Source organism: Aythya ferina, assembly GCF_964211825.1.
Source record: "Aythya ferina genome assembly, chromosome: 1".
Lineage (NCBI taxonomy): Eukaryota > Metazoa > Chordata > Aves > Anseriformes > Anatidae > Aythya > Aythya ferina.
This window is the reverse complement of record NC_140296.1, coordinates 185,746,003-185,766,498: the sequence shown is the minus strand read 5'-3', so window position 1 is coordinate 185,766,498 and position 20,496 is coordinate 185,746,003. Positions and strand designations below refer to the sequence as shown.

Below are 20,496 nucleotides of genomic sequence, written 5' to 3'. Positions count from 1 at the left end.
TGCCCATGTCCTGTAACTTTATCTCCAGGGACCAGCTGTTCATTAAGCATGTATTAGTATACCTAAGTAGTTTATGTTAGTTCTAAAATACTACTGATTTTTTTTTTTTTTGATGTTAATAAACCCCCAAAACCCTGCAGTTTGCTAAATCTAGGGGGATTTTTTTAGAAGTAGCTTCATTAGATAGGTCAATTTCAACACAGACAAAAGCAAATGAGGAAATGATGGGCAGTAAATCTTCATGGGAGGAAAGAGCACCCGTAACAAACAGATACTGTAAAAAGCCTCTTTCTTTCACTAGCTGAATAAGCACAACACCATGCCTTTGTGGATCTTTTGCTAGTCGGATGGCTTTGGAGGCCAGGCATGTCACAAGATCAGCCAGTGATCCTAAGCATCTGAGCTCTCTGATATGGTCCTGCCAAGCATGATACCTAAATTCATCATGTCAAACCTCAGAAATGAACTTGCATAGTTGGTATTTTTAAACAGTGAAGAAAAACTATGCCATACGGCAGTGAAATTAAACATGATTGCACTGTCCCTTGACAGAACTCTCAAACTAATCATGAGATTTCACCTTCCTTTTCCTATTAGCTTTATGGTAATTAGACATGATTTTGCTGCTGGTTCAGTATGCAGCATGTCAGTGTAACCAGTGATGCAAAACAGACTCAGCTTTTAAATAAGAACAATTAGAGCGCAGACAACTGCTCTGTATCGTACTCTCCCACCACGTCTCACTTTCCTGCAGAAGTGAACTAATTAACTCATGCTTTAACCGACCTTGGTGCACGAGTGCTCCCTAACTGCTCACGGTTACCACAACATCATCAAAGATCCCAATAACTTAAAGCAATATTATCCCACTTCATAATTTTTTGTAATACATTTATCTGTATATGTCTCATCATCTTACATGCATGCACACAGACAATTGTTTCATGTGATATTTGTGAATCTGGACCAAATACTGCTACTGTACAATGTTATAATGTCTAATATCTAAGCAGCATGCTTGTTCTGCCCACATCTGACTACATGCACAAATTTTCTACTTTTGTACTGCGTTCAATTAGCTTAATTTTAGACATCTTTTTTTTTTTTTTTTTTTTTTAATGAAGAGAAACAGACTGAAGAGAGAATTATTGCCACGAAGTCTTACATGATGCACAGTGCAAATACACTTTTTTTTTTTTTCACCATGCACAAGAGAAAATGCACACAGCATTTACCAGTCAGTGTGGCTCTATGGGTGGTACTTTCAGCTCAGATGATAACTCAGCTAATTCCCAAAATATCAACTGAATTTAAAATATTTATTCTTGGTCAGTACACACTTTTCCTGCAGGCAGTCTAGGCAATAGTTGAGTGATTCAATGAGTGAAAGTCCTACAGCAATCTCCTCACATCAGCCCTCCCATCAGCATCCCTTCTGAATACACAAAATACTGATTTTTTTTTTACCAGAACTTAAGAAAACTTTTTATTAAATATGACTTTCAACACTGCAGATATGTCACTGCATTTTTCTCAGCTGGCGACGAACACAAATGACTACTATCATTCCAATAAAAAAGGAATCAGAGAGGAAAAAAAAATCTTGTTATCTCAAGGACAGTCCATGTCTTGGATAATCATTGTATTTTGGATATTCGCTGTATCCTGAAGAGAATCAGCAAGACTGTCAGGAGGAGCAAAATTAGAATTTACAATACCTAAACTGCTAAAAAGTAGGGTGTTTCAACTTTTTAAAAAGACAATGAATCCCAAGTTCTAGAGTTTAGTTGAAAAAAAAAAAAAAGGTGCAAATCCATGCCAGTGAACAGAATTAAGCCAAAGCAGAATTTGTAACAGAGAGAACTGGAGATCAGATTCTGAGGTGGTAGATCTCTGACGGGGAAGAGGCAGGGATGTCCACTTCATCCCACTTGATGTATCTAACATGGGTCTCCAGGACTGCCTTACACAGGCAGCTTCCTTGACTCAGTGGATGGAATTTAAACTTCTAATGGGGATATAAACCTCCTTCAATGCCAGTTTGGTTGCTCACTGTCAGAAGAGCTTGGCTCACCAACAAACAAGTGCAGAAATAGTTTCATAAGGTGTTTTGGATATTGCAGAGCCATGTTACAGATCTGGAAAGGAGCTCATTCTGATATACTAATAAAATGAACTCTGAAATGACATTGGAAATACTGACAATTAGAAATATCAAGGGAGAGACAGCCTGAAGTCCAAGCACAATGTTAGTGAAATAATTTTACAAAAATCAATTAATTAATTTAGATGGGAAAAGGGAAAAAGGCAAACACCCCAAACACTCTTTGGGTAAACCTTGAAAATTATGGAAGGGATTTACTGGATTGGATTCTATGGTGGTAGGACTGGGATTTAATGCTTAAAAGATAATTTACAGCTTTATTTTTGTTCTTGGAGACTTGCTTTGGTCAGACTGTCTACAGTATTGCCCATGATAAGAACTTCTATGCAGATCATAGTAGTCCAGAAAGTACATACAGACTTAACACTACAGGTCTTAATTTAAATAGAAAAATCATTTTATAACATAATTATCATGTACTGCTTACCAACTGTGTATACTCTACATCATCTCCCAGTAAGCCTGTGTCATTCAGTGTATACTTGGCTTTCTTTAGTACAGCATCCACTGGACCTTTTTCTACCTGGTGTTTGATGGCCTTGAACAATTTATAAAGAGGCTCCCCAGCATTGTCCTGTTAAAGGAAATAAAATAAAATAAAATAAATCAAAAACAAAAGATACACTCAATTCAGAATGTTTAGGTATTATTGATAAAAAAACCCCACAGGCAACAGACTTCAACTCTTACCTTGAGGTACTGATATAAACAAATAGACATCCAGTTAGACAACATTCTCTCAACAACTGTTTCAGATCTAAAAAAAAAGCAACAACGCCAAGTATGTTAAGGGTACTTAATGACAAAGTTTTAAAGAAAAACATTGCTTGAAATATAATATTTTTACATGCTTAACTGCATGCACTTTCCTAATGCAATGATTTCCCTGTAGAGTCTTGAGAGCATGTACTTGCTTTATGATAAGTGCTTTGTATTGCTCATCATTCCTGGGTACCTTCAGCTCATTACTGAAAAGCACACAGCCTTTATGCAAAATCTTAAATTGTGTCTATGCTGTAAGAACAAGAGCTAAAAAATTAACCCAATTGTGCACATACTTCGAAAATAACCCTACAGATTACAAAGCTACAACATATGCTGAGCAAGGCCTTTTGTAATGTATTTGAGATAACAAGAGGGTTAAAAACATTAGAGCAAGCCTTCATTGAATACAAAATGAATGCTGATTATGTGTGCTCATTACAGAGATGATGTGTGGTATAAATGCTAGATAATTTGGAATAAAATTAGATTAAAAAGTAAATGAAATGTTCGTTATTTTATTTTGAGGTAAGGTAGATGCTTCAGTAATCTACGCTACAGTAATTTGAATAAGGAAATCTGTTACCAACAGTCCTGCTTCTGCCTTCTACAGCTGTTTATGGTAGACTTGTTTTCCAAATATCCTTGGGTCAGGGTATTTTTGACTTCCACAGATAGTTGGTGTTTTAATATAGTCATGTTGCAAAAGAAATACATTTGCAGAAAAACAGAGAACTACAGAAACATATAACAATCATTCAAACCTTCTTAGCATCAACTTTGGGTTTTTGGCCACCACATACTGCTCCATCAGTTCTAAGAACAGAGTCCTCATGATGTCAGTATAGTATTCTAGTTTTCCATGTAAAGCAACTGTCAGTAAAGATGCAAAATATACTTTAGCTCGAGCGGAGAACTCCCTTTGGTTTTCCAGCGTGTGAATAAACTGAAACAGAAATCAAATACAAAATCAAGTCAGATAGAATGTTTCTGGAGATCCTCAATGCTTGTCTGCATTAAGGAGATGAGGGATATTATTTTAACATTAATCTCCTAAGCACAGCATGGAAAAGTTTTCAGAAGTTTGAAAAAACTACTTGTAAGAAAACATTACCTATAATTTGGTTTTAGATACACACACTGTCTACCGGACTAACCCAAGGAATGCTAATATATTTTAACCAAATCCTTAAAAGCTATGCTTTAATTAAAAAAATAAATAAATAAATAAAAAGATGAAAGGTGTATTCTATGACAATTTTTTTAAAAAGGAAAATCAACTTTCCTCTCCCCCAAATTCCCAGTCCTTTCACATCATATTACAAAGACACTAATCTAAGTAAGTACACCTGGGAACGCACTCTCTTCTGCCAGAAACTGTAATACTACCATTAACTAGCTCAGCACTGGAGCCTCATTTGAAAAGAAGTTAGAAGCCTAAATCTATATTTAGGTGTCTGACAATCAGCTCATTTTCCGACAGTGAGCAATTAGGTGTCTTTTCGGAGGAGCTGAGCACTCATCAATCATCTTCATGAATAGACCTTTTTTTTTTTTCTGGTCGGAGGAGCCTATGTCTTGTACTCTCTGGGTTAGAAATCCAGCTGACAGCTTGTGACAGGTAACTGGTGACCACAGCACCCAGCTGAACCAGGAGGGAATCATCATTCCCCATGCTGTATTTCTTAAAAGGCTAAAACAGACTACTCCATAACAGCAGTTTTTATGGCAGATCAGATAATATCTGTTTTCCTACAGCTGCTGTCATGCTGACCGAGTCTGTGTGATATGACTTGGCTGGCTCTACAGAAATCTTATCTTCCCTGTAACTCCAGGGAGCTCTGGCTGTGATGCAACAGATTTTCCATCAGCTACTTTGGAACCAGAAATTTATGAAAATTGCTTATTTTTGCTAACTTTGGTTCACTTGTGCTTGCAAACCTACTGTGTTGCTCATAAAGGTACGCCCAGCTAAAAGACAAGGATAATCTGCTTCTATACTCACATTAATGAGAAATGATTTGCTATTGAGGAGATTGGAGAACTGGTTCAAAGCCTGCTCCACAGTCTGCCGCCGAGCCTCTGGAATATCCAGATTCCCTGTAATCATCACATCTTTCTCTCCGTCTTTGGAGGGCAAGAAGAAGACTCTGTCTGTGTATGTTTTGTAGTCTAGTACTGGGATTCCAGCTTCATTTACATCACTTGTATGGTCTTCCATCTCTATCATTAGATCTAGAATACAGTTTAAGAGTTGATTGAAAAAAAATGTAGCTTTTTTTTTTTTTTTCCAGGTAGCTTGATCCCTTTGGGTATCTTGTGATGTAGAAAAAGTAACTCAATGCTAAAAACTCTATCTCATCTCACATTTTCTCTTGCTATTTTTTCCAATTATCCTGTTAACTATGACCACAGCTAATCCTCTGGTGACATGCTCATAACTGTCTTTAGCACAGATGGTTTCCTTGTTTATGTCTATCGAAGGAAAGCCTTAATGGATGTCTGAGTTCATACATACGAATGCAGAATTGTAGCAAAGAGCAAAAAAATAGACACAGCAATACTGTTGTGTTTTTTTTTTTTTTTATTTTTTATTTATTTTATTTTATTTTTTTTTCAATATATATTCTATTCTCTCTGAGTCCATGTAAAAATAAAAGTTCTTTTTAAAAATACGTAGCAATCCAGTAAAATAAAGTTTAAAGTGTAAAGACCGCTAATTTAATTAGAAGGAAGGGGATGGCAGGAAGGAAGAAGGTTAAATGGCTTGTTGAAATTGATGGAAATATTTCTGTGGGACTCAAAAGCTTTGAATTTCTTAAAAGGGACAACAATTAGGGAATCATCTTTCAGAGCAGCTATTTCAGCTGAAGGCTTTCCAATTACCCAGTATTACTGATTGACTAGAATACCACATTAATTAGTATAGTGACCCAGTGTCTCTGAAAGTTTATTGCTCATATGCATTCATTTACCCCTTTACTTCGTAACAGCAAGCAAAGCTAAGAGACTAAGTGTCTTGTGGTTTCCAGCTTTGTGGTATTTGTACTTCCTCCTGATGGCCCTTTCCATAGCTATTATTGGTCCTATGAATTTCAGACTGCACTTTGTGCTGTTGTCATTACAGTTTTACAGCATGGATCCAGAATGTGTTTTGACTTCAGTGTTTCATTTAACTGTCAGCCAAGACAGATGCAGTTTGGGAACTGGATTACTCCTTGGATGTGCCTTCTGCTTCCCCAGCCTTTGTGCTTGGTGGAGCAGAAAGGAAACCTTCAATCCAGCAAACATCAGGAGTCCATAGCATCCCCAAGGAGTGTCAGCAAGAGAAAGGCACCTTCTTTCAGAAATGGTTATGAAGTTGCACACAGGAGGTGATGGAGGGAGGGCTGTTAACCTTGCTTGACCCTCTCACATTTCAAAATGCAGTTTGAAATGAAACGTCTCTAGGAACAGTTTTTGATTCAAAGATTTGTTTCTGGGTTGTGTCCAGAACCTGGAAGGAGTTGGCCTTCCACAGAAAGAAATCTGACACAAGGAAAGAACATTCTGTCCCAGAAGTTCCCAGAAATCAAGACTTGGAGAGGTTTCCAGCATGACAGAAGTCTTTGAGATACCCTGAGCTCCTAAAATTAATTTCAAACTCTAACCTCAAATTGGTGTTTAATTCAATCCTGCTATTTAGCCACTGCCATCATGAAATAATCTTTCTCTCTTTAGAACTAAAACTTGCATTTTTTTTTTTTTTAGTTGGGATAATTTCAACATGAACCAACAGCAAGCATAATTCAGATAATGAGATGGCATTTCATGGTAATCATTTAAGCCAATATTTGCAATGTTTGCATTCAGATGGTTAATTAAAGTATTGCAATGAGTGGTTCAACATGTAGAAATGCTGAGCCTTCACACCTCCTGCTGCCTTCCCTGGGATGCTGCTACTACATTTACATGGAACAATTAGCTAGCTCCTCAAGTCAAGCTTAAGGTATTTCCGTGATGAACTGTGCAACATCCTAGTTCTTTTGTGCATGCTTGCCAAATTATCCCTTTGTAGGCTGATTGCTGCAAATACATTTTGCAGCTCTGAAAATCATTTTTAATGTACATACTTGGCGTATATAGCCATTGTGTTAAATACTAAGTGCATGATAAGTCATTACAAACCTTTCTTTCCTCCATGTCAATGGCCACTATAAATAACCCCAATCTCAACTAATTTACATTTCCCAGTTGCCAACTCTGTGCTCCCTTTAGACTGAAACTGTCCATTTCCTTTAACAAACTCAACTCCCTATTTTACTTTATGACTTTCATATATAAGAGCAAACTATGTGCTGTACGGCAATGCGTGTAATCAAGACTACCAAGATCGACTTCTAAGTATTTGTTCTCAGGAGCCAGTTTTAGCAAGATAGCACCGTTGCTTTTCTGATTGCTCAAGAAGACTCACAGCAGTAAAATATATGTCATACCTGTGAATTCCTTCTTGCACCGGTCTCTGACACTCTCTTCCAGGCCTTCAAGTTGTGCTTTAATTTTTTCATACTCTCGTTCTGCTTGTTGGCTCTTGCGTCTTTATGGATTAGAAATAAGATTTTAAAGTCACAAACTATAAAAGCAAATCATTTATCATTTGCAGCACCTTTTAACGGGGAGCCAAGAGGATGATTGGAGGACTATTTCTGTTTGGATTTCCTTTTGAACACTAGTGGCAGAGAGAGAATGGAGGAGAAAAGCAACAGCAGCCCAAATCTTCATTTAGTTCCAAACAACCTGGTACCACCATGGGCCTGCTACTTTAAAACACAATAGGGCAGAGATTTAACATCAAATAAGCGGTAGTTACAAATGCTTGTGGTCACATATTGACTACAGAAACTTAATTTATGTGTACTGAACAGGGACTGCTTGCAGCATGTTCTGCAGTAGCTAGAGATCATCATAGTGCATCAAGGAGGCTGCAGGACATCCGTGAGAATGTCAGTGCAGGTTAGCACTTCAGCAGTGCTTTGGTTGCATTGATACACACCACCAGAGTGAAATCCACCCCCTCCTAAGGTCTGTGTATGAGGCCCATTTATTACTAACCTCGAAATTGGGCTAAGTGGGTCTTAAGAGAAGTACTGACATTGTTCTGGCCCTTTGTGAAGTGTGAATTTCATCATTAATCATGAAATTTGTTGTGTGGGTAACACTTATCTCAGCTGGAAAGACCCAAATGACCACTTAGCCAAATCCATCCAGCTCTGATCTATAGTACTGACTGAGGCAGCATAAACGCTGAAAGATATGTATGCAGAACAAGTTATCTCCTTCGTGAGAGGCACTTTAGTTGCCATTTCAGGAATGCTATCTGTGCAACTCAGTCTGCAATTGTGCACTAGGCAAGCCTGGGACCAACTGTTGTGCTGATGTATAAAGGACAGACTGGGCTGACTGACACCAAGGAATTTGGTGTGTGTGAGAGGAATAAATCGGTGCTCATACATATCACCAGCTGTAGCTGCTTTTCTTAACCCTACAGCTCTTAAAAAAATTATAAAGATAATTTTTTGTAGGCTGAGCTCAGAACAATCAGGTATTACCTTCAAAGCCATAGGACAGCAAAAAGACCCAATTAAAGGAACTTCTTACCTGTAACAGATGATAGAAATGACGATGATTGCTATCATAGGAATAAGTACTAGTGGCAAAATAAGATTCAATGGGATGTCGCTCACACGTGTATCATATTCCACCCTTCCAAGGATCCATTCTCGGAGTCCAAATTTCACCTAATTAGATAAACACACATTTGCCTCAGAAACTGCAAATGGACAATGGTTCACTTCTCAATTGTGCTCTAAATTCTTTGTAATTCTTACTAAGTGAATTTCTATCTCAATCTGCCAAACAAAGGAAACATTTCTGAATATTTTATACTGAATTTAGGTCACTAGCACTTTATTCTATGAAAAAAATTTACTTTGCTTTGCAGAGGAAGACAAATCCCCAGTCTGCCTAGCTACAATTTTACATTCCTATGTAATGAAGGTACAGCTTGGCAGCTTGGGAACACTCTTTATGTGTGATGTCTTCTAGACAGCAGGCAGAAGCTGGAGAAAGAAAGAATTGCAAGGAGTTTTTACGGTACTATAACAACTTTAGAGAAAGAATTATTTTAATTAAGAAGCAATTGTAGCAGTGTTACTTAAACATGATACTATAATATATTGAAAGGGCAACCTACAATGAATTCAGGAAGGTTATTGATCATATCTCTCTTCTGCCTTTTCTTTGGTTGTGGCTGTACTTCAGGTGGCTCACAATACAAGTCCGTTTCAGTCAGCGTTTTTATGTTGCAAGGCTCATCACCTACAAAAGCCTGGGCCTCGTCTATCGTCATGGCTTTGTTCAGGTTACTGCCCTAGACAGAAAATACAAGGATAAGTTATTATGGCAAAGTCTTGGGAAACAAGAGGTTCTGAGTTGCTAATTTCCATTTGGATCATGCTGAGCAGCAGATGTGATTTGAACTGCAGTGTACAAAAGAGTGGAGCAGAGGGGAATTATGCAATTCCTCCTTCTTTCCTTCTTGGTGCAATAAGGAAAGTTCCATCCAATCCTTGGAAGCTCACTGGGAGAGGGCATTTCCAAATGCCAGACTCAGCAGTAGGGGGAGCAGTAGGGGGTATCCTGGGGAAACCTGAAGTACAGCAAAAAAGAGCAAAATTCTCTGAGAAGGGGAAGGAAAGGGGAGCTGACGATATTCATCATCCAGCAGAGGTAAGGGACTCTAGAAAGCATTTTTGATATGCTACCAAGCAGCTGTTCATCATACGTTAGGGTTTGTGAAAGAAAAGAAAAATCCCATACACGCTTCAAGGACAAAATGAGCAACCACCATCTCTTGGTTGATTTACCTTTGCATTTATGAGTTTGTTGACTTGCTTTTTGATGCCATCTGTGAAATTTTCAAAGGTTGGGTCTGCAACGTATGCAAAGGAGTGGCTCTCATTTTTTACAACCAATTGATAATGATCCATTAGAATAATGGTGGTAATGTTGTAGTTTTCTGGATCTTCCAATATTGGTGGGGAAGAAAAAATCACTGTGGTTTCATTAAGTCTTGTAACAGATCTTCCATGAAACTATAAGATATGAGACAAGAAGAACGTGCATGTATTAGAGTTTGGTTCCTGTACCTAACTGTTGATAACTTTACATTGTAGAAATAAAAAGACTGGAGTTGTATCCTCCATACAGTAAAAATGAGGTACAGTATGAGGTACTTGCTGAAAAGAAAAAAAAAATGTTGATGGGAACAATTTATTGGTTAATTATATTCTAGCAGCTGCCCCCTGAAAAAAACTTAGCTCACTTTCCATTGCCTCCAAATTCTGTGACTCTGGACTACACTGGGCTGATATCATTAAATTGCTCTAGGATTAAGAAGTGAATGTGGTAGGCTTAATCAAGACCATCTTCTGTACTATTACATTTCTCACATAGATTCTTCTCTACTGACATTGTAGAATACCTTTCTGAAATTCAAGACAATTATTAAGTGAATTTCTGAAAAAAAAAATTGCCAGTTGTAAATCACCTACACAAGGTAACAACTCTGTTGACCTGTCCGCCACCTCACTCACAATTACACAAATGTTCTTATGCTAGAAACTCCTTCAGCCATTCAGTAAGACCAACCACAGCCAACAACACTAATATGAACCCTTAAAACTTCTATCACCACCTGAGTTTCTCACTTTGAGAAATCAAATGCAATTTGGTAGCTTCCCTACATTTTTGATGCTGCTACATAAATGGAAGCAAAACAAAAGATTAGGAAAGAGTTTATAGTCTTAACCAAGAATATGTACTATATATAATGCAGATTTAGGCTAACATGTTGAATTGATGCTAAGCATACAAGAGGAGAGGCGGTAAGATATGTTGATGAATAATGTCAAGAATGCTAAACAGAGTTTAAGATAGTCCTGGGGTTTAAAGTAAGCAAGATAATTACATCTTGCAGTTTACAGGCTGTGAAATGTAGGCAGTTTTCCTCTTCACATTCTTAAAAGAGAATGTTGTGATGGACCCAAATCCAGCTGGCATATATAAGTTGAATCACGCATATAATACAAAAAATGTACATTAACAACTCTATATGTTAATAATTATTTTTTATATTGACCACACAACAGCCTTAAATTGAAAAGCTAGCTTTAAAAAAAGCCTTAAAACATGTTCTTGCCTTTAAGTTCTCAATCTTTGCATTAAACTGCAATCTTCATTAGAAGAGTGGAAAACTGAGACCAATTGGTAATGTCAGTTCTTATCATTACATGCAAGAAGTGTGTTTTTCTTTTAATCTTTATTTATTTTGCACATCTTTTTTGGGATCATGCTGTAAGTGGAATGTGCTTGAAGCAAGAAAGAAATGTAGAAGACTGTTCATTGAGGTGTGAGAAAATAAAAGACACTGTGCAAAGCCAAGTACTCAATGTTGTCTGGATTTAGGTCCTGTTTCAGACAAATTGCTAAACTTTGCAGGGGAGGAGAAGGAGAAAGATGAAGAAAAATTATACCACTTTCAAATTCTCAAATATATCCAGTTTACCATTTAAAGTTTAGTTCTTCAATGCTTAATATTGAATGAAAATAATTTTGAAGCAGAAGGTTATGAGGTGCAAGTAAATGTAAGTCAGGATGGCAGGAGTAGGTTGTTCCTCTTACATGGAGACCCAGAAGCCTGTTCAAATCTCATTCCACCTCAATCCCAGTGAATTCAGGTGGGCAAACTCTTCATTTCATTTTTTGAATAGATTATATGTTATGCATCCAGTGTGATGCCTTTTTTTTTGGGTAAAAAAAGAAAATTACCCTTTTGAGACTTGCTTTCCCTGCTTCTGGACGCTCTGCATATACCACCAGTGAGAAACTCTGGATGAGCTCAAACCCAGTTCCAGTTACTGTAATATTTCTCCCTCCACTGAAAGGCAAAATTAAAAAAATAAGTCAATTCATTGGCAAAATACTACAGCCATATACTTTATCCTGCATGCTACTACTTCTACTGAAAACAGTTACATAATGCCTATAGGACACTTAGATATCCTAAACAAAGATTTTCTGTTAAAGTTATCAGTGACAACAGTATTTAAAAGCAGCAATGTCTACTTCATATTAGTCTTAAAATAGCAGAACAAAGAAGTGCAAATCACTGCCAGTATCTGTGGCTTTTCATTGATGCTTATTTTTATGTGCTTTACTTCTCCAATGTTTTTGTTAAAATCAGTCCACCTAGCATTCACACTGACAAAGGTGAGCATATTTTCCACAGATCTGTAGGGACCTGGTTTCTCTATTCCCTTTCATTTCCAACATATTGTTTAAAAGAGAATGCATTCATGTAAGAAAAAGAATGCATGTAAGTGGCCAGTGGGAATTGAAGTCATCTAAGTAACATAGATGATAGCTATCCTCAAAGCAATCCATTATAATAAGGTTCAGTTTATAAAGAGGAAACAAACAAACAAACAAACAAACAAAAATCCCCAGTCTTTTAAATACCCTGGAGTAAATCACTAGTGATCTACCAAAAAACCTGCAGGCTCCCAAACAACCCAAGCAAAAAACAAATGCAAGTATTAAAAACAAATCGTATTTTACATAAATGTTTACTCCCTATTCAAGAAGGCAAGTACCAATTCCTCTAAGAGAAGTCACAGTCAATTTTATTTTTAACATCCTATTTTTAAGGTCATGATCTTACACTTCTTTTTGCTGAAAGAGGGTGGAAGCATCTTAACCACTCTCTCTGCCAACTGCACCCACTAGGTGGAATGATCATAGTATTGGGGAACAACAGAGACCAGCATGGGGAAAGTTAACAAGCTTGTCCCTGAACCAGTCACAGAATTACTCTCAGAACCAGAGGTATGACAAAAGGACATTTATACAGATTATTTGCCATTTTGCTACAAGTAGACGAGTGGCATACATTTCTTTGGTTTCACAATTGATACTATGTGAGCATTTTTCTAGAAGGAATGCCTTTTCGAATGAATAGCTGCCAGCTGGGGTGTTAAGTGAGTGCCACTGTAGGAGAAACAACTCCTTTTAAGAGACTTACTGATCCCTGATCTAGATTTCCTAAAGATACTTTTTTTCCTCATGGGACAAAAAGATGATAAGCCATAGCTTTCCTCTGTTTCCAGCTTACTTATTAAAAGCTGACCGGAAGATCTAGAAATGTTTTGGCTAGAAACCTTTTATATCACTTTCAGATGATGATCTTTCCTTTAGAGAGGGGAAGGATTTGTACATAATGCAAAGGTCATGTTGTTTGACATCATGCCGAAATGCTTCAAATCTCTTTCTTTGAGACATGCTTATTTAAAAGAAGCTCATTACCTTTCTTAGTTTCAGTATATAGCTTTGAAATGGCAATTAAAATTTGGAGGTAAACAGAATACTTTTAACATCAGCCGTGGTTAAGAAAGTTCACAAACTCTTATGTATCTAAATTTGAGCATGGGTAGAATATGGCAGTTTTTATATTGAACTGCTGTATATAGAGGAAAAGCTATAACCTATTTTGACCCAATTGTAAATGAAGCTATGAGAAACATTTCATTACCTGCTGAAGCTATTTACTGGCAGGAACTTGGTGACGGTAGGATTCTCACTGTATGAAAATTGCCCTGGTACGTTAATTACTGTTTCCCCGTAGAGCAATGTGACTTTAACAGCTTCAACTTTGCTATTACGTCCTGTAACGCAAACGATCTCGTCTCCAAAGTCAGTGCTAGATTGGAGAAGAAAAAGAAAAGGAAACATATTCAGTTGCTAACATTACTCTGATTTGTATTTGTTACTGCAGTACCCCATAACAAAAACAAATAAACAAACAGAAAAGAACTCTGAGCTCTATTTTCTGCTCTGAACTGAATAATTACTTGAGGAGACAACACTTTCTCTAGATCATTTAGAGCCTTTAACAGGATATGAAAAAGAATAGTGTACAGACACAAGAACAATGCAATGTCAGCACACTTCAGCTCATACCACTTTTGGGGGGAGAATAGGGCAGCAGTTAATAAAGGGAACAAGAAGTGAGAGAAACAATTCAAGGGGCACCAGAGGATTAAAATTTTATATGGAACCACTCAGGGGATGTTGAGTGAGAGCATGGCTGGATTTGGAGCAGCTGGTCACGTGGAGGGAGCTGAAACTGGAAAAATTCTTTGGATAACTGAGTCCTCTGACTTTTGTAATTTTTGTTGCTGCTTCTTCCAGCTGAAGCCTTTCAGTGAGTTTCTGTTTGAACATTATGTGCAGAGCCACATTGCATGGCATGAGTCTCTATGAGACAGACAACAGATCTGTATAATTTCTAAAGGCCAGAAAAGACTGGTACTTTGTTAGGGTATAACTCCGTACTGGTAGTTACTCAGGGTACGTACACATTGCAAGGCTGGCTACCAACTAAAACACGAACATCCTTCTTGGAACCAGTTTCCAGGTTGGTACCAGTGATGGTAAGTGTGGTTCCACCTGCCTGTGGACCACTTTCAGGTCTTATTCCAGACGGATGAGGTTCCTGCAAAGAGGAGATGATGAAAACTAATTTAGAAAATTAAAATAAAATTTATACCAGTATTAATTGGTATAATAGATAATAGTACTTTAATATCATCACCCAAAAGGTAATAAATTAAAATAATGAAGGACAAGTCTTCTCAAATAAAACAAAGTCTTTCATTATTCATGGTGAGTAAAGGAAGAAGTAATGTGATATGAATGTACGCATTTTTTCTATACTGTACTTTGAGGCTTTATATGGATTTAAATTACCTACTGGCAAGATGCAGAGTTAGCTGCCATTAAGTTTGTGCGAGCTTCCTGTTGGACTTCCTGTTCTCATACTTATTTTAAGATTTCTCTCTTCCTTATAGCTGAGTCTACTTTCACCCTTCCTTACCCCTTCCTACATTCTGTGTCAGTGATAGGAGAGACAGAGTGAGTTTTTCAGAACTGGTACTGAACAGAAAGAATATTAAGGTCCCATTTATCTCATAAGATTCTTAATTGCTGTAGAAGATTATTATCCCTATCTTGAGCAATGAGCTTGCAGAGAAAAGAGATCAGAAAATACTAAACTTTTCTTTATATACCAAGAACGTTGGAGAGGATTTCCTAAAATCAATAGGAACAAGCAGATATATTTCAAATTGTCATGAAATTTGTCAGAAATTTATTTTTTTCTAGTAATTTCACTCCTTTTGTTCTCAATTCAGTCCTTTTTTCCACGACTGTATTACCCCAGATATGACAATTTCTGTAATTTAATGGTGAGGGCTTTTCATGAACAGTACAATTTAATTACTCTATCGCTAAGTAGTCCCTACTCCCAGTTGAGAAAAGCGTTGCTATTCAGGACAACACTGCTGCTACTGAGTCAAGAGCATGAGTGAAGCCATGTAAGCCATGTGAGACCGATTGGCCTTGCTTCAGCACACATTGCCTGCCAACTAGCTCAAATGAGTGGACAATGATGGAGTCCAGCTTTGGGGCTTTTGCATACAGGAACATACAGGCTGGTTGACAGTCAGCTGCTGAACATGAGCCATCAGTGTGCCCAGGTGGCCAAGGAGGCCAATGGCATCCTGGCCTGCATCAGAGTGTGGCCAGCAGGACTAGGGAATTGATTATCTCCTTGTATGTGACATCGGTGAGGCCGCCCCTTGAGTACTGTGTTTAGTTTTGAGCCCCTCACCACAAGGATATTAAGGTGCCCTAGCATGTGCAGAGAAGAGCAACAAAGCCGGTGAGGGGACTAGGAACCAAAGAAGCAACTGAGGGAACCGGTGTTGTTTAGTCTGGAGAAAAGCAGGTTGAGGGAAGACCTCATCACTCTCTACAACTACCTGAAAGACACAAGGAAAGAGTCTCAACTTGAGCTGGGGTGTTAGAGGGCATCACAGAACCATCCAACCTAGATGATTCTATGATTCTATGAATAAAGCAAGGGCAAAGATGTTTGAGAACTTCCCTTACCGATTGGGGTTTACCTGATCACCATCATACTGTGATGATCTCCCACTCTAAGGAGGAAAGGCCATGTTCAGAAAGAGAGTTTGCCTGACTCATCACATAGCAAAAAGCTTTCCCCTATGTTATTTCTCTCATGCACAGACTGCTGTCTCTGTGTCAGCTAGCAGCTACAAAAACAATGGTCCTTGAATGGCAGGGAGAAGAGGGAATGATGTACTAGAGTTTGGTCGAAAGCTCAGTAAGCCATTGATGGGTTTTTAACAAGTAGCAGGAATTTGTAAAAAAAGCATTCAGTTGACCTCGTGGTTACTTGATAAATTTGCTTTATTAAAGCACGGATATTACAGAAACACAGAGAACTTGTACTTGCTGTGCTTGTTTTATTCTTTCATGTCTGAGCAACTTCCCTCTGAAGGAATGCATCACGGTTCAGCACACTTCACAAATCCGCAATGACAACTGTAATTTGCTCTCAAGTCATTGAGCTTTAGGAATATGCTTTAACACTAATTGGGTGTCAATTGCTTTTCTTCCCTGAGAGAAATCTGTTTGTAAACCCTTCACTCCTCAAGATGTACGATGCTACAGCACGACTGCTCTCATGCACTAACCTTTGATTTCTTTTTAATTTAATACATCACTTGAGTTACAACATTTTATGTAAGGAATCGACTGAAAGTAATTTTTAAGCATAGTTTAAGCAAAAAGGCGCATTGATTCAATATAACAGAATTGACTGAAACTTACTTACTTAGATCTACATAACTCTCTCTGTACATACTCTTCTTTTGATTTAATTGCCTGCTTATTTAACCTAAATTGAAATTGCATGAGGGTAAATAAAAGATTTGAGTGGGTCAGTTTTAAAAGTCACACTTGAAGCTTAAATTAACACAAGTCTAGACCTGCACTTCACAAAAAAACGCATTTGTGCTTTTTTGAAACACAATATTGTTGATTAAAAAGATTACTATGTTGTATTGCTTACAAAGATTTACCAAATTCTTTATGTTTAACCTTGGTAGATATAAAGAAAAACATACCTTTTGTTAACTCTGGATTAAATCTCGATTGCTACAAAGTGTTAAGAATATTGGACCGTTTTATCATCACCAGTTAAAATCTACTGCAATATTTCCAGAAGCAAGTGTTCCCCAAGAACCACTAAAGAAACTAATATGGACAAAATCTTTCTCCCTCAACCTCAGAAAAAAAAAAAAAAAAAAAAAAAAAGGAAAAAAAATATTAAAAGTTTGTAGCCTTTTCCCTAAATCCTACCTCTTAAAGTCAAGCCTTTAAGCAAAGACTTAGGAAGAAAAGGTACAAGGAAAGATTTCTGAAGCACCATACCCCACTCTCTGTAACCCTGTAATCTTGAGAAAAAAAAAAAAAAAGAAGAAAGGAAGCTTGCTGAGAAGATTCTGCTAGGCAGCTGTATTCCTTTCTTTCAGCAAAAACCATAAATAATTACACCATTAAGCCTCAACTGGCATATCTGATCAGTAACTCTGGTAGAGCAAAAGCTGGTTCAGTTACTACCTATCAGTGAATACCGAGCAAGCCACAAACCTGAAGCAGAACCACTGAGAACCATTTTCTGTGTGGGACCTTTTATTGGCAGTCTGCATTTACCTCCCTGTGAACAGGGATATTGTATTCAGGTAAACAAACAGCAAAGTTCTCTCTGAATAACACAACAGCAACGGGGAAGTAAAATAAATACCTGCTCTGTTTCGCCCAGATTTTGTTTTTTTTTTTCCTTAGCAAGAGTCTGCCTGTTAAAAGTTAAAAAGTTAAATGAGGATGGTGCCAGACTCTTCTCAGTGGTGTCTGGTGATGAGAAGACTCAATGGGAGTAAACTGAAGCAGAGGAGGTTCCTCCTGAACACCAGGAATTCCTCCTGTGCAGTGTGAGGGTGGCTGAGCACTGGCAGAGGCTGTGGGGTCCCCTCCTTGGAGATCTTCAGAAGCTCCCTGGACATGGTCCTGGGCCGCCTGCTCCGGGTGGCCATTCCTGAGCAGGGGGTTGGATGAGGTGGCCTCCAGAGGCCCCTGCCAACCTCAGCCTTTCTGTGTCATTCTGTGAAAACTGAGCTATGCCAAAAAGGAGAATGTGCTATCCACACCTCGGCCCCCCTCCGTGACACAGGTGCTGCAACACGGAGCCAGCACATCTCAGCCTTGCTCCAAGTTTAATGAAAACCTGAGGCCGAGAATCACTTCAGTAGCTGCTGCAGGTAGCAGCCAAGGAGGAGGTGGAATAGTTACATTTAACCCTTATTTTCTCTTTAATCACTTGTTTTGCAGCAATCTCTCAAAGGGCTATTTTAAAACAGCTTAACTCAAAGTATTCATATTTAACCTATTTAAAGTAATTTTGCAAATACCAAGAGCACTCCAGGGACCAAATAATGTGGACGCCTCATAAAGATGATCTAATAAGGAGAAGCTGAACTGGGCTCTGCATGCAGAGGAATTTTTCAGGATGACTACTAAAACAAAGCATCGTATAGTAACAGTTTGTTACCATAAACTTGTCAGAAAAATTATTTGATTAATTATTACTTGCTATTTTCTGTTTCTCAGTTTTTTTCCTTTCCCTTTCTCTTAAGGACCTTCCAGAAAAAATAAGAAGCTTAAATAAATTACCAACAATTTTTAACAATTTTAATAACAACTTTATTGCACAACCTATGCACTATGAGCAAGCTTTAGTGCTCTCTTAAAATGTTCACGGGTGGCACAAAGCACAAAGCTGCCTAGGCCCACCTGGTACCAGTAAAGAAAAAAAAATGGGTCATCTAAATGCTTAGCTGGAAAGTTATTTTCCATAAATGCAGTTAGGTAGACGGGACCAGCGGGAGAAGATATTTGCTGAATGTCACGATAAGTTCAAAAAGTACTCTCTGAACAGTGGAGCAAGCCTCTGAGAAGAATCGCGTTGCCTCAGGAGAAGGCAGCCCCTTCCCATGGGTGACTTCGCACTCACCCACAGGACAGAGAGGTTCAGACCTTTGTAAGCTGCTAGACTGGGTCTTAACCATACAAATTCCAGCAGAGCTGCAACAAACACACACTTCTACATTGCTGAACACAGCTCTGCATGAGATTCCTTCTCCTTGCAAAAGAAAATGAAGGGAAAAGGGTAAATCCTTCACTGCAAACGTTTGAGGGATAATAAGAATGCAGCTTTTAGCAAGATGCAGATACCTCTAATTTGGGCTAAATCCCAGGCAATACTGAAAATTCAGCTCCTACAAACTGAACTGACAACCTCAGAACCTCAAGTGATGTGAGATCAGTGATACCACCTTTTCAAAATCCCCTCAGGGATTTCTTTTCTCCTGCTTTCTTCCCTTTTCTCATTTCAGTTCCTGAATCAGAAGTACTCCTGCCATCATTACAAATACCCCACTTTCATTTTCAGCCCTCTGCACCTCGGTATGTTTGTTCTCTCAGTCAGAACGTGCCCAGAGGACATCACACTTTCTGCAGCATCACACCACAGTGCGCACTGAAATGATAATGTTAAGTAGAACATTTGATTATGTGTCCTATATGGAATTTATAGCAGCCTTGTAATAATTCTTCTGGAAAACATCAGCTCTCGTGGAGACTTGGCAATACTTCATTTCTCATGGACACAGTAAAACTTAAACAACCCTACAAAAGCTAATTTAACCCTTGTTTTATAATTCCTTAAAGTGTAGAAAATCATAATTGACATACACTGCAGTCTTTTTCTTATGTTGTAAGAAAAGGACAGATGTTCTTTCAGGTCACAGTGGTCTATACTTCTCCCTTTGTCACTGGACAAATATAATTCATATTTTCCAGTTATTTAGTGTCTGAGTGAGCATACATCTTTTCTGCAGTAACAGGTTACCTCATATGTGGGTTTTCAGATTGTCTGATTTTAAAAAGCCTTCTCCAATGCCTGCCAGTTGTTCAGTGGGCTGTCACCTCCCAGCAGAGGGACTTCTCACCACCTTACACTTTGATGATCAAGTCCTGTGCTTGTAGGAAGTGGATTTGCAGTTTTGGTAAAACATATGCGCATCCACGGCTGTGCTATTTGAGCAGGGATCTCTTCTCAACAGGTGTAGCTTGCTCCTGACAGGTGTAGAATGATTTATCCCGAAGAAATAATTTGATCTCAATGGGATTTCTTGCTTGTAGGTTGGAGCAGATTTTAGCTTCTCGGCTGTGGGAAACTGAGCATCTATATATCCTATGTACCAACTTTCCTTAAATCACAGGTAGGTGTAACAATGCTGAGAGGTCTTGTAATGCACCTGCAACTCAACTTTTCCATGCTGTACCAGATTGCTGAATGAGTACTCCTGAACTGATGAGCAGGTTTTCCAGAGCTTTGATAACCTTTGCTTTGGTGGACGGACAATAATGCTAGGAACAGGTTACCTGGTCTGCCTTTATGACTACAGTCAGTGTTGATCCTGTTGATACAGTTTACCTGAAAGCAGTGGTTTTCTGCTCCAATTTGAAGCAGTGAGACAGTGACAATT

General features: G+C 38.2%; 1 protein-coding gene across 6 annotated transcripts in view; it reads right to left on the bottom strand.

Moving 5' to 3' along the window:
* The window catches only part of PLXNB2 (plexin B2), a 257,534-nt gene that overhangs the window by 19,568 nt on the left and 217,470 nt on the right, over positions 1-20,496 (bottom strand). For all 6 annotated transcript variants that reach the window (XM_084516756.1, XM_084516753.1, XM_084516754.1 and 3 more), the window contains 11 exons: positions 14,380-14,516; positions 13,554-13,721; positions 11,795-11,903; positions 9,832-10,059; positions 9,159-9,335; positions 8,564-8,703; positions 7,402-7,502; positions 4,932-5,161; positions 3,691-3,872; positions 2,855-2,921; positions 2,592-2,738 (listed from right to left, as the gene is read on the bottom strand). In XM_084516756.1, coding sequence (XP_084372882.1) covers positions 2,592-2,738; positions 2,855-2,921; positions 3,691-3,872; positions 4,932-5,161; positions 7,402-7,502; positions 8,564-8,703; positions 9,159-9,335; positions 9,832-10,059; positions 11,795-11,903; positions 13,554-13,721; positions 14,380-14,516 — 1,686 coding nt within the window. The remainder of the gene's footprint in view (positions 1-2,591; positions 2,739-2,854; positions 2,922-3,690; positions 3,873-4,931; positions 5,162-7,401; positions 7,503-8,563; positions 8,704-9,158; positions 9,336-9,831; positions 10,060-11,794; positions 11,904-13,553; positions 13,722-14,379; positions 14,517-20,496) is intronic.